Raw genomic sequence first — 15533 nt, 5'->3', positions numbered from 1 at the left:
CTATAAGGAGGTAGCGGGTCAGTGTAATGCATATCTAAAGCGATGGAGTTTTATTTCTTCATAACACTTTTATAGTATAATTTAAGGCTCATGTTCCATAACCACAACAAAACAATTGATTTTTTGTAATTTGTAAGCATGTCTACCTGGTATATGACAAAGTAATATTACACTATTTACACAAAGGCAGATTCTAAATAGAAATAAAGTTAGAACATTTATGCTGAAAAATAATATTAGCATAACAATCAGGATCAAGAAATCATCGAATTTATATTTTTATCTATTACCTTTCATTTAATAGTTTATTTTTTATATTACAATTATTATTATACAGGTACATAATATATGTATGGCAAAGTCTATCTGACAAGTGCGTGTGTAATTTAGTATTCATATATGATACACTGTACAGCGTGATTCGTTAAGGGTAAAAAACTAATTTTCATTTAAAATAATTTTGCAATTTTGTAGTTTTTCTATTGGAAACATATTTGTTTACATCCTTCTTCCAATACTAAATTTTAAAAGTAAAACAACAAAGCAGAGCTGGTTATCGAGCAGCCAACATTTTCAGTAAATTATTTTCAATTTAAAAAGTCAATTAAAATAAAATTACAAAAGTTGATACGGTTCTAGAAAATATTTTAAAAAAATGGTAAATATTTAGTAGTTTTATAATATTGTAAAATACCTAACATAAACAAAAACAGAAAACCTAGAAAATTATAATTATTTTAAGAGAAAACTAATGTCTTTTCCTCCGCTCTGTATGTATTTACTGTATAGTATACACGTGTAAGTTATGAAGTATATGATATGTATGTGTATATTCCGACTGGTTGCCGGTCCGATGTCGCATATTGCTTATGCTCTGTTTATGATAGATGTATGTATATATATATATATATACATCATATCATATCATACTATATATTTATACAGAGACAACGCGGTATGTTATTATTATCATCATTATTATTATTATTATTATTATTAATATTATTATATACATTGTTGTGCCGGCTGTTATCGATCGAAAGCTCTCTGGTCGGGCGCGCGCGGCGAGCACCGCACGGCCGCTGTCTTGCGCGGCGGCCGCCACCGGTCCCCCTGGCCACCGTACGCCGGCGTTTGCCGTACCGCAGTACCTACGTGTAATACGGACCGACGGCGGCGTACCGTATCGTATAGTGTCGCGAGGGTTGCCGGCTCGGTGCGGGTATGTCTGGAGGCTCTCATGGAGGCAACCAGCTCGTCGCAGGTCGCACCGCTTAGTCCACCGTCGATCGTCACTAGGTATGCTGATAATAATAATAATAATATGTCATAGCACAATACTAACTAATAACACAACTCACTTCTGTAACGAATATTATTTCTTCCAGCTTTGTATACAAATAAAAAGCATTTAAAAGGTCTCTACATCGACTTGTAACCGTATTCTTACAATAGTTTTGAGAAAAGATATAAGTTAGAGTACTCCCAATTGTCTCCAAATGGCATAAAAAAAAACACCTACGCCGTATGAAAAATGCAAGAGATTATTATTGAACTGCAAATAATTGTACCACAATATACGTTGTAAACGTTACGAAGAATTCAAATGTTTTTTTAAGAATCGTTCAAATTAGAAACATATGTTTTTCTACAGAAATAGAGCCTAAATGCGTCAAAAAAATTAAATATAAAAAAAGATACATCCTTGTTGTGTTAAATGTTAATATATGAGTTACAAAAAAAAATTAAGCGTTGTACTTATTGAAAAATTGCCTATACAATGCGCCTTAATACATGCTGGTCTAGATGCCCTTAATAATATTAAGTAATATTTCAACCACGTCCTAAAAAATTACTTAGAGTACTACTCAACTACTTTATTCATAACGCATTTGATTTTAAAATGTATATTTTCAGTGTTATTGCATGTACTTAGCTTCAACTAGGTATCCAATATTGAGAAATTTATTTTTAAATAATAATTATTGTTATTCGCCTAAAATATCTCACTTGGTGGTACAATAATTAGTGAAAACAATTAGTATTTATGAATATGATAAAATGTCTCATATTCGCTTAATATATTGTGTGTGTATAAATAATATAAATAAATGTTTAATTGTTATATTATAATTATTATTAATTTTTCAGTTTTAATTCAGCTATGTAGTATACTATAATCGTCTACCGTTGATACTGTTTTACAAAGTATTATATATAAAGCCTTTATATGAATACTTAAAAGGATGTCACACATGTCGTTAATCAAAAGCTAATTTTTTTTTGTTTCTAGATTTTGTTACAGTCGGACAAATAATAGTTTTAACATTTGTTTTTAAGTATATAATATTAATTATTGTATAAATTACTTATAGCTGTTAACGAGTAATAGTTTTATAACTGAAAATAAATAAAATATGACAATACAATGTATTGTTCTTAAATGTTATTTGGCTTATACATCAGTTAACGGCTTGATTTATAGTTAATACTGACGCAGGTACCGAAATGTAAGAACGACAGAAGAAATGCCTATACAAAACGCCTTATCAACAAATGAGATGCGTTCTAGATAGCCAAAAATATATGTTTACTTCATAATTATTTAAAAATTATAAATATATGCCTTCTGTGATTTAAAACTTATGAATTTTGGATTTTTAAAATGTTTGATTGCTTACATAACAATTTTTAGGAAAATGATACAATGCTCTATTTTTTAATCTATATAGGTGTGTTGCAGCTTTAAAACTGCTGGGCTGATTTACTCCATATTGTAAGTTGAAGGTATAAGTGAAGACTATGATAGACTAGAGAGAAGATAATGTGGACTAGTTCAATTTTTCTACTAGGCGGATTCGTTTTGTTTTTATTGCTATATATTAAGTGTGACAATTTTCGTTTAAAAAATACAATATTTGATTAAAAACGCTTGTAAACTTTCTTGTTAAATATAAAATAAATTATTTAAAATATATCTTGTATTATTAAGCAATTAATTCGTATGTTTTTATAATATACTACAACTTAATAGCTCTGTAGTGAATGAGCAATATCAAATAAAGTTCTAAGACTCTTCACTGCACTTCTACATGGCACGATAATTATCATAAGACTTTAAATAAATAAATCTGGTCTTGTATTTCAGAGATTTGCGTGGCTAATGTAAAATTTAGCTGAAATTAACGTAAATTTTAATTGAAAAAACTTAAATCATTTAATTGTTGTGTCTAATTCACAAGCTCTTTCCAGCGATCTTAGAATAGACTTTCTATCTCTTATAGTTTAAGGGAAAAATAAGCGTTTATAATATGTAACACAAACAGCATTTTTCAAATTGAAATCATTATACCGCATGGGTATGATATACCTGTAAATTAATATCTCAAATAAAAGCTAAGAAAAATATCCACCTTCTCGCTATTAGTGTGTATTAATTTTGTTTTTTTCCTATTCACGACAAACTCTTAGAGTTATCAACATCAATTTTTTTTTCGATTTCAATTACCATATTAACTTGAATTTTCTAAAAATAAAGAAAATAAAACTGTCTAGTTATCCGGGCGGATTATTAACCGAACCGTGCAATGTATACAGCAAATATTGCAGTAGTTTTAACAGCTGTATTGATGGGGTTTTCTTTTTTGTTGGCAGTATCAAGAAAGAACCGTCTTCGTCCCTACCGTCGAGTCCCACGGGCAAACTGATCGATACGGTGATCATAAGGAACAACCCAGGTAAGCTTCTGCGCTACTCGTTAACCGGCATTTATTGTCACATCCCAATATCACTGCATCGCACCTTTACTTACGGGAAGTGTTTTTTTTTTTAACTTAACTTATGATAGTAAAACGTATCCCGAAAACATTTAACGCGAAAATATCGCCTTGGTATCAGAGTTGTGCATCATTCGAATAAATAATAAACGTGATTGCTAAGTGTACATGTCACCAATAATAGAGACACTTAAAGTTACTATTTTTCACCATCTTTGTGGGAACTAGATACCTTATCACATGAAAATATGTTTATAGCAATTATAAGTTAAGTTAATAACATAGTATAACGGTCACATTTAACCGCCCTTTACCACTCGCCTTCAAGTATGCATTATTAGCAGTTTACCCCGATTAGCGTGTAAGCCATTCAAAAACACTGGACAATGAGCCAGGGGCACCGTTGTCCAGTTAGTTGACAATACTACCATTTTCGGACCGCGACCTAATTAATTTCAAGGAATTACTTAACTATTTTATATTTCTTTTAACTTTATCCGTACTCGTGTATCCGTTCAACTCCGCAATATATTCTATATTTAGCCAATTTTCTATTCGAATAAATTAAAAAAAAATATTTGAATTATTTTAAAAATTGTTATTCGAATAATTATTTGAATAGTTTTTAAAATTTGTATTTAAATATCTTGCAAGTGTTTTTTTTTTGTTAATAATATTTGAAAATAATTATTTTGTATAAATCTAATATATTCTAAATATTTTAGAAAATACATTAAAACCAGTAAATATAGGTAAACATTTTTTTATTCGAATAATTAAAAAAATATAGTAAAGATATAAAATCTACTTGAACCGTAAACCATAAAAATTATACACTTCTTGCGTACACGTGTTACGACAACGATGTTGTCATCTTCAGCGCTAACAACAGACTGAGTTCAGTCAAGAAGTGTACGCAAGAAGTGTACAATTTTTATGGTTTAGGGTTCAAGTAGATTTTATATCTTTACTATATATTTAACCATAAGTTTGCTTAACAGTTTTTTCTAAATTAAAAAAATAATAATTTAAAGAATCTTTCATTCGAATAATTTTCAAAAAAATGTTTTTATTCGAATAAGAATTTGCACAACTCTGGTCGATATTATATTATTATTACACCGGATACTTAAGTATAATTAATATATATACACAAAACCAGTACCTATACATTATACCCGCACGACGATTTTAAGATTGATCGATGACGATTCGTGTAATATTATTATTATAAACGAGCGCTACGTGCATCAATCAATACATAGGTTAAAAAATTAATACTTATATATATATATATATATATATGTACAAGCGAGGCTGTAATTTTCTATACTTACAATATTTATATCTGTATATATATATATATATGTGTTCAGCTATCTCCATGGTCGTTCATTCATACCGCCGCCTAGCCCCCGTCGCAATGCGCGTGTATTAAACACCGGCCATATAATCACACAACGGATAATCAAGCATCCATTATGAGAATTTATTATATTATTATTACCATTATTTTTTTTTTATTATTATTATTATTATTATTATTATGTATTATTATTATATACTACAGCTGCGTTCGGGTGAACGTACTTTGGGCGCGTCATCATCCGTCATTTTTTTCGGATGTAAAAAAAAGAAAATGATTTTTTGAAAAAAAAAATAACAAAGTAGCCGTGGAGCTAGTTATTTTGGTTTTTACAACGATGTGCGCTTTGGAACATTGTTAAGGTTATAAGTCAAATTATAAGATTTTCTGGGGACAAATTAAACACAATAATTTATGCTAAGAAGTGAACTTCAAAAAAATCACCAGGCCATGCCACTACTTTAATGGACACCTATTCACAGTAATCTTGTGTTTTTTAGATTTTGTAATAAAGCATTTTTTGGACGGGTAAAATTGAAAGCTAATATCAAAACTGGAAATCAACGAATCTGAATTTTACATTCAAATCACTTTCAAATAAACGGCTTCGATACAAATCTACGAACACTGGACCTCACTTTAGTACTCTCTTACTGTGCTGGGTTTGGACGGTTCTGAATTCTTTCTATCCTCAGATTCGCATCACAGCGTTTATTTAAAATTAATATTATCACTTTCAGTTATAAATCGTTTTTGAACTGGCTTTTTAAAATGTAATAGCCCAATAAGGCAGAGGAAGCCAAAATAGTGAAATATTTACAACCTTATCTTATTTGTTTTTGTCAAGTATATTATGTAGCAATTTTATTGCTGTTTTCAAAATCAAAACCATTTTAAGCTATAAAAACCTTTCTACACAGTTTTGAAATCGTTAAACCTTTTTTGGATGATAAAGCAATCCCATCTGTAAGAATTTCAAACCGGTTTTGATAATCAAAACGGTTTAGTTTCAAAACGCTTTTGAAAATCAAAACAATTTAAAACTATAGTTCTACACCGTTTTTAAAACGTTAAACTGTTTTGATTTTTAAAACGATTTATGGAACCATATAAACAATTCTAAGCCATTTTTAAATAATTAAACCGGTTTTAAAGATACCACGCTTGAACGTAGTGAGAATTTGACCAGTTTTGAAATATTTCTTTAACTTAAAAACGTTTTAATCGCGTCATACCATGAACAAGTTACATTTTATTATACACAATATTACTTCAACAAATATTCCCAAAAGCTTTTAATGTTGTACTTGAATTTCTATTGACTTACTTTAAGTGTTAATTGTATAAAAATTTAAAAAAATGATTAAAATTAAAAACATAATAATTAGGATTTGGAATATTAAATTCAAGTCAAAAAGATTTAGGTTTTAAAGATCATAGTCGTTATTTTTAATTGTTTTTTAATGCACTTGTTGGTCGGTATATTTTTTAATTTCGAGGAAATAAAAAAAAACGAGGATTTTAGCAGTATTTTGAGTATTGGAGTTTTAATGAAAAATAAAAAAAGTAATCTCAAAAGATTTACTCTTAAAAATAATGTAGACACCCTTTGTCAATTAATAATGGTTTTACTGCAATACAAAACCGAGTGTCGATTAATATAAATATATTTAGAGGTGTCAATTGCGAGGCTCGGCGAACACAGAAAAAAGGAGTATTTTGGACACGATTCATATTAATTTTGTTGTATTTTTCTGTTTAATAAAATAATATTTTTTTTTTAGCATAATACTTAAAACGCAATATAGGAACCCTTTGGCTCGTCGAACAGCATTGTGATGTGAAATAATTAAAATAAAATACAAATTAAACAACACATACATGACCCGCGTATTCTGTTATTTTGCATTTTTTACTCCTAAATTATTTTAATGAGCTTAAAATTGTGGCTATTATTTCGATGCGGAGCTGAGAAGGTATTGTTTTTGCAATATGATGTGTTTCCTTTTATTTTTTTGTTTTTTAAACCCACGACAGCTTTTAAGCTGAAATTATTCGGTGAAAAATTTTAAAAAATCAACAACTTCCCCTTGAAAATTGAAAAAACACTTAAAAAATGTACATATTTTTTAACTTAAAAAAACCCTTAATTTCTCGGCAAACAATTACAATTTTAAAGTCTTTCTTTTTGAAAGCATTTTTTTTTGTACTATAATACATAGTTTTAAAACTTCCATTTAAATTTACCTTTTTTAGTATTTTCCGGAGTGCTGTTAACTTTTGAAACTTAAATGGTAATTTGTACATGTATTTAATTTTTTTTTTTTAAGTAAAAAGTAATTTTCTGAAAATGTTGACTAGCTGGTAATCAGTTTCGGATAATAACTTTTAAACTTATTAATCACCTTGTATACATTTATTAAATTAAAATTAGTCGAATTAGTTCCAGATTTGTATATTTTTTAGACATAGTACTACAGATAAACGTTGAAAACCCAAAAAAATAACATTAATCTTTTACCCTAAAACTGATAATATTTCATTGTTTATTTCAATTCCACAACCGACTCGCTGACAGTTTGATACACACGACAAGGCGTTGCTTTTGTTTTAATATTGTATATATAAGAAAGGTAACAGCAATCGGTACTGATTTGAGGTTTAACAACAATGACTTTTGGAAAGCCAAAAATGATAGTGAACTTTTTGCGACAAGTTATATTTATTATGGAAATAAATTTCGACTTACTCGGGTACTCAATAACGTCGCGCCATTCAAAAGCAAAATAATATTACAATATTCACCGAGTTCCATCGAGGGCATTGTTATAACTTAAGATGACGTTAAACCATTGTATTACTTACTGTTCTTGTTGCTGTCCTGAAACCGTGTCCTAAGATATGTGGTAAGATATCAGTGACAATTTTTTTTTAATCTAAAAATCAACAAGGAAATAGTTTGAGGAATCCAATCACTAACATTATCGTTAAGGACTTCCCTCTGACATTTTTACAACTATGACGATTTGGCATTTGGCGCACCGCCTTAAGTGGTTTCCGTCGTTACAATATAAAACAACAATCGATTCAACAATAAAATCCCATCCTTTATCTTTTGGCACTTTAAAAGTTTGACAGACTCGCTCATCATTGCACTGCATGAGTATAACGAATCGATTTTGGCTCTATGTCTCATCAGATCTAATATGGTATATTTTTCTATTTCGAAATACAACGTTTACCAACTTTCCGAAAACATTCAAAATAGTATAAGTTTACCGATCTGCAGTTTAAAAAAAAATATATATAAATACTTTTTTTTTTTTACATTTTATAATTTTGCAGCAAATACTTTTAGCAAATTTTAATTGTAATAATTTTTCATTGTGGTGACATTTTTTTATTATAATTTCAGTATAAATGTAGTGACTTATAGAGAGTATATAAATTAATAATGTTTAATTCTATTCGAGGTTTACATAACACAACGAATTTAACTTAAATAGTTTCCTGGTATCTTCACCATATTTTTTAAATATCAGCATAGATTATATGAAAACAGTTCGTTCACTGGGCATGTAAACAAAAACCATGACGTCAAATAACTGAAAATGAAATCAGCGTGACCGCAGATTTAAACATAAAATTGCATAATAATATCACAGATTAGACAAAAAGAAATGATCTAATCTACGATAATATTATAGTCAGTTATTGTTCAAATCTTATGATCGATAAACAGTTTGTACAATAATATTGTAAGATATCTACAAAATAATTTATGCAAATTCTGGCTACTATACTGATCCCGACCAATTAATAATAATATTTAATAACGGAAATAAATTGTTTAACCTTTTTAACATTTTCTATTGTTTTTAGCCAAGTGAGCTATCTGTTTTCATATAGTCTGCGGTATTAGCTTCTTAGCGAAAAATAGACACTTATTACATTAAATATATTTTGCATTGGGATTATAACATATGGAAAAAATATATAAAGCTGTAATATCATATTATAATGAAAAAAAATATGTAGGTATATTTAAAAAAATAATTATACCTATATATTATAATGTTCAGTATTCAAAACGAAGTAATCAAGTAGGCGAGCGACAGTGTGACCACCTTAAACTAAAATAAATACTTTTTTTGTAGGTCGTTAAACACTATACAGTATAATCCTTACAAATTCTTACGAACATCCTTATTCCAAACGCAAATCGATGCCGAATTTTTTTGAAATTTTTATTATTACTATTATTTAATTTTCTTCTCGATATAATGCGATCATTGCCTCGCGTTTAATGCACTCCAGAAAAACTAGTTTCAAAATTATAATATTTTACAGTATACAACAACATAATACAGTTGTTTTTTAGGCTATTGGTATTGCGTGAAGTATTTTTTTTTTGTAAAAAACGTCATAGGCTAATAAAAAACACAATTTTATGTGACATATTTAATGTGTGTACATCACATTACATTCACACACAACGCGTTTTTAATTTTTATACTAGGTATACATTTGAGTATAATAATCTGGTCCTAGTCAGACGACTGAGCAAAGTTATTTATGATATTCAAACTAAGTCTTCCGAAATGTATTTATAGTCATAATTATTTTATGTCATTATGATCTTTGTAAATCATTCGAAATTACCATTTTCGTGAAACTTCTGCGATAGTTAATTATTCATTTTACCGGTTTGTCGTTTACGTTCGCCGAGCTTTATCTATACAGCAATTTTCCTATAACTTAAAACTAACATGCTGTTATAATATCGTGTGTTAAATATTGATCGTGAATTATGTATTCACATTTCCTTATTGTACAATAAATTACATAGGTAATACTGTTGACTACATAGCTACTGTTAATCTTATGATAAATTAATGGCCATAATATGTTACTTTAGAGACTTTAGTCACTTGTTCGACAATATAGTTTCTTTTCTGTTTTATTTATCTAAAAAAATAAAAATACCATATTATTATAATAACAATAGAAATGTTAGCGAGTGCAACCAAAAGTTCAATAGTTGAAATTAAGCAAAATGACGGTTACATAAAAAAATTAGAGTACATATTTTGTATGATAATATGCGTTAATAATATGGTTTGAGTATTGATTTATACACAAACATAATATAGAGTGGTATAACTACCGGGTTTGGCTTCAAAAATATTAAAGTTCAGTAAAAAAAAAAAAAAATTAAATTAAATTACATATATCGTACAAAATAAACACATGCAAATCGGTTTACTAAGTTAACGTTATAAAGCCCCTTCATAAACGGATCGATTAAAATTGACTAAACCTAGTTGATGGCCATAATTAATGAATTGAAATATTTTTTTTGTTTTTTAACAGCTCCAGTTAATGGGAAAACAGTATATACTTATAGTGAGGTAACTGCACAGCGGTAAATGCGGTTTTCAGTGTAATTTAATTATAGCAGGACCTGTGTTGGGGTATAGCGTTACTTGGCGTGTAATACAATATTAACATTTGTTTCAACCCTGTTACAAAACGATCAATGTAAATATAAAAATGAGAAATTATTATTGATACCATAGATGTTGTTCCAAGGGTGAACTATTGAGCAAATATTTTTGTAAAAACAACCTTTTCACAAGTACCTGTTTTGAGTGGATCGAAATCTAAATAATTTTTTTAAAAAAATATGTTTTTAAAATAGTCGTTATACAGTACATTTATATGGCCAATGAAACTATCATTGAAAACAGAATGACTTTTCTTTCATTTTAATCAAAACGGCTTTTTTTTATTATGAGATTAGTTTCCAACAAAACAAAGACGCCGAAAAACGTGTATCCTTTCTGAATTAAAATCAGAACATTTCGAGTAGTCAAAATTGTCCAAGACATTTAGCTTATGTTAAAAATTGTATTTTGAACGCGACCGAAATCTACTTTTACCTATTTTCGCTCAAATGTTGCCTATGTTTTGTCCCTTATTAGGTACCAACTTCATATTTTCTATTAAGATAATGTTTGTATTTTTTTATATTATAAATCATGTATTTTAAACATTTTTAATTATGATTAACTTCTCCGGTATTATAGTGGCATATAGATCAAAATATTTAGTTTTAATCTCTAAGATATTATCGGTTCTTAGGGAAGAGTAAAACATTTTAGTACAATACATTTGTATATTATGTAATATATTATTCGCACCAGCAGCGCCTCAATAAAAAAAGTGGCAAGCGTACTTATTGAAAAAAAATATATGTATAATCAAAAAAACATTATCAAAGAGTTGTCGGGTGGGTAGATATGAAAATTAATAATTCAGTGGAATTTTCGAGAAGAACTTTTCCAGGACTAAAAAGGGATTGCAAAAAGGCTTTTGCACGCACACGCACTGTCGCACCGGTAAAAAAAAGCAGCAAAAAACCGTGTGGGGGTGTATATGTGTAATATGACATTGTAAATATATCACATCAAAGCGTTTATATTTAATAAAATCCCTTAAAAGTAAAAAAAAAAAATCGTTTGACGTTTACATACAATATATATGTATATATATTTTTATTATTACTATTCTGTTCATCTTTACACAGTACAACAGACGACACAAAAGTCGCATTGCGACGATTCGTTTAAATATTGCTCAGTCGAATAAATAAACATGTTAAAAAAACCATTAGTTAATTTTTTTTTTTTGGGGGGAGGGGGCAGACGTTGGAGTGAATAAAACAATACCAAAACTACCGTCGAAAATGGTTTGTTTAGTTTGTGCAAATCGACATTTGTGATGCAAACAAAAGGACTTGAGACAGTGTGCCTAGTTGGAAGAAAAAATATCAATAATAACAGTGGCTTTAAAATTTTTTTTTATCTATTTAGTATTTTAAGATAAGGGGTAAAAACTAAAAAGATATCTATTTTATCATACAGAGTACAAACTGTTTAACAATGCAAAGTTTTGTAGTCACGCTAGCTTTAGTGCTTTTGTTTACTTCACTACCGCGTACAAGCTGGTATATTATGTTAGTTCATCTGTTCATATTATTACTCTTATGATACAGACTAATATTTTGTTGTTAATTTCTATTATGGATCTCTATAGTACGGAAATGATCACTCTAGCTAGGAGTTACACGGCTATTAATTATTAACAGTAATACAAATGGCCGACGGGCATAGCTCGTAACCGGCAATATATGGTTATAATATCATTCATAGTAGTCCTTCGGAGCACTTTTAAATAATACTATGAGATCATTATTCTTGTTGTTATTATGGAATAACCAGTTCTTTTACGATTGGTATTTTATACTTATTCACGACAGATGTAATTATATTTAGTTTCTTCCGTCGTTTGGTCCGAAATGGACGTTTCCTATTCTTGAGCGGTCAATGATCGGTAAGGTTAAGAAACTCCTTATAGCAACAATAATGGTGTCTAAAATATTTATAGTAAAATCATTAAAATGTATAAATCTCCAGACGTGTTGGCCACATGAATCACGCGCCACTGTTGGACGCAGATAAAGTGACTAATTTATTAATTGCGTCTGGCTATCGGATAAACGATAAAAAAACTATGTTTCTGTTATGACACAGGGAAAGAGTAATCTTATTTAAATGACATATTTTGTATTAAGATAATGTATTAGGATATAGACGAAATCGGTTAAAAGTTAAAGAACAATTTCAAACAGTTCAATTTTGCGTAATTGGTGTCGAGGTCTATTAAATTAAATTAATATCAAGTTAACAGAGAGTGTTATCAATGGGTGGCTTCTTTCAACAAAACTTCATGATTTTATAACATTTATCACATATTCTTATTGTGTCTAGTATAATTGATACAGATTGTTTATTACGTGTAAAAAAAAAAAAGTTCAATTTTAACAGCAGTGATAAAATAACTCGGCCATCGAAAAGTTACCTTTAATATGATAATAGTTTAAGTGTACATAACAGCAATAAAGTACCTAAACAAAAATGTCGTCGCTTAAGTTTTTTTTGACCAAATCAAGTTGGCCGAATTGTTTTACTTAAATTTGCGCGGGGAATAGACTGGCTGGCTTAGATTTGTGATACAGTCATATAATTTAACGCTATAAACGAATAATTGATAACGTGGTTGTATTGTTATTGATTGGTCATTAAATGTTTTTCTCTCCTTTAAAGTTGAGAAAAATGAGATCCGGGGTGTTGCATCTTAAGCGACGATGAACGCGATCAATATATCCTACTTTGATAGTTTTCAATGAAAACAATATACATATATTTTTAAATTTTGGTTTTAAAAAATCAATCAAATCGTCTCTTTCAATTTGAACCAAGTCAACATACAGTTGATCAATATAATAACACTGTATATTTGTTGCCATTGAGAGTGTGGACCACGGTGAAAAGGAAAAATTCGCTTAATCGTCCTCTGGTCAATATTTTGCGACTAGGTGCTGATAAAAATTGTATATTATTATTACCATTGTTATCGTTGCCGGAGATCTATGTTATTCTTTTCACCTGGATTTTCATTAGCTACTATAAATATTTATTATAGGTGTACATATTATGAGCGCGTGTGTCGAGGAAGAAAAAGTATCGACGACCGTCAAGTACATAATAATATTTATATGTACCGAAAATATTTTCTTTCGGAACTAAAACCGGTTTGTTATATTATTATAGGATTTTGAGTTTGGGAAAAAAAAATCATACTGGGCACGGGTTTGTTTTTCGAGATAAAAAAACCGGTTTACGGAACAACCATTAATAAAAAAAATATACGTACATATATGTGTATATAAAAAATAAAAAAACAACATAATTTATTTTTATTTTCATTATTTTAATTCGTCTTGAACTCGCTTGACCTTTTTGGTTTTTCGAAGCCGCCCGTTTCATAATAATATGTCGCGTGGGCATCGCACACACAACGGAATTACCGGCTGCAGTCGTTACCTATATTACAAAAATTTGATTTTCATCATCATCATCATCATCTATTTTCCGGGTCTTGTGGATATTAAACCGTCGTGTAGCGCGAATCTCTGATGACTCGGTACAGACTACAAATGCATAACAATCACTGAACTCAATAATATATGGAACGCGTGTTGCCCAATGTCAGCTGCCATTTTGTGAACAGTTATTGTTTTGTCCATGATATTTATTGTTTTTTCTATGATTTATCAAACAGATGAAGGTGTTTTCATCGCCGAACCTAACATCTCTAAGATTCATCAAATATACGAAGGTGATATCATCATGTTATCATTCCCTAACCTAATGTATCATGGAAAAGTATCGTAGCATTTTTATTTTCCATGCGATTGGTACACAAAATGGCTGCCTCCTAGGCGTGACATTTTTCAATCTGAATACGCGTTACATATTATATTGAGTTCGGTGATAATAATAGTGTCCATAGATGTAGACAGTTAACAGCTTACACGTGCCAGTCGACTACCAGCCTCGTCTCGACCCAAAAGGCAGTACCGGATAAAAGTACTTACTTCGTCTTTCCGGAATGTTGCATACCCTTTTTAATTGCCCATTAAAGTATATCTAAAAGTTTTTGCCGATACTGCCCGTCTTCGATGTGCTGACCGGCAGTTTTGAACGCATGCATCGATAACGTTAAAGGCTGGCATATTGAGAAGCTCTCCGAAATATATGACCGGCCTTTTTGGCTGGTGCATTACTTAGGTCGTAATATAATATTACATCCATTTCAAAATATTGTTCACTATTCTACTACTGGCCGACGACGTGTTTCGATGGAAAGCTAATGCATGTTTTCGGTTCGGACAAAATCGACCGGGCAATTAGTCATGGCATGACTCGCTTTTTGGGCTGTTTGACATTAAACCGGTCTGAAAATCACAATAAGCGTTTTTCGGAAGTCATCGGCGAAGATTATAGCTTCGAAAACGAAAAAATATCACGGATTTTGCCAGACCTTTTCCAATTCAAGAAATGACCATATCATTATGATGTAATGCATGCACACGAGTTGTCTGCAAACAGAATGATGCATTAGCTTAAGCCACTAGAGGGAAGCCCGCCAAACGTATACCAACTGATAGAAATTTTTTTTTTATATTTTACTTCTCATCACTGTATTTGGACTGGGCAACGGATACACGTGCAATCCGGCATGCCTTTTAATAATAATACCTGTACAAAAACAAACGTTTGGGCAGCTCGTTTGGCGATCACCGAGATGGGTATCACAAACCAATGTTATAAGACACCATATATACCTAGTGCATGTATATCACTACACACCCGTCGTGCGCGTTTGTACGATTTATGCGGCGACTCTCTATAATTTCATAACACCAGTGTGGGTACACACATTACACGTGTCTTGTTACAACGTTAGCATGTCTACATAAAAAA

The 15533-nt window shown here is 30.1% G+C and overlaps 1 protein-coding gene across 1 annotated transcript in view; it reads left to right on the top strand.

The window, feature by feature from the left end:
- Nucleotides 1–1167: 1167 nt before the first annotated feature.
- The window catches only part of LOC126838551 (ecdysone-induced protein 78C), a 55648-nt gene continuing 41282 nt past the window's right edge, over nucleotides 1168–15533 (top strand). The window contains exons 1-2 of the mRNA XM_050573067.1: nucleotides 1168–1299; nucleotides 3655–3737. Coding sequence (XP_050429024.1) covers nucleotides 1241–1299; nucleotides 3655–3737 — 142 coding nt within the window. The 5' untranslated portion in view covers nucleotides 1168–1240. The remainder of the gene's footprint in view (nucleotides 1300–3654; nucleotides 3738–15533) is intronic.

Source organism: Adelges cooleyi, unplaced genomic scaffold (assembly GCF_023614345.1).
Source record: "Adelges cooleyi isolate 19-005CV unplaced genomic scaffold, UGA_ACOO_1.1 ACOO_flye_CR_arks_rails_tigmint_CR_PRNA_108, whole genome shotgun sequence".
NCBI lineage: Eukaryota > Metazoa > Arthropoda > Insecta > Hemiptera > Adelgidae > Adelges > Adelges cooleyi.
This window is presented reverse-complemented; position numbering and strand designations above follow the sequence as displayed.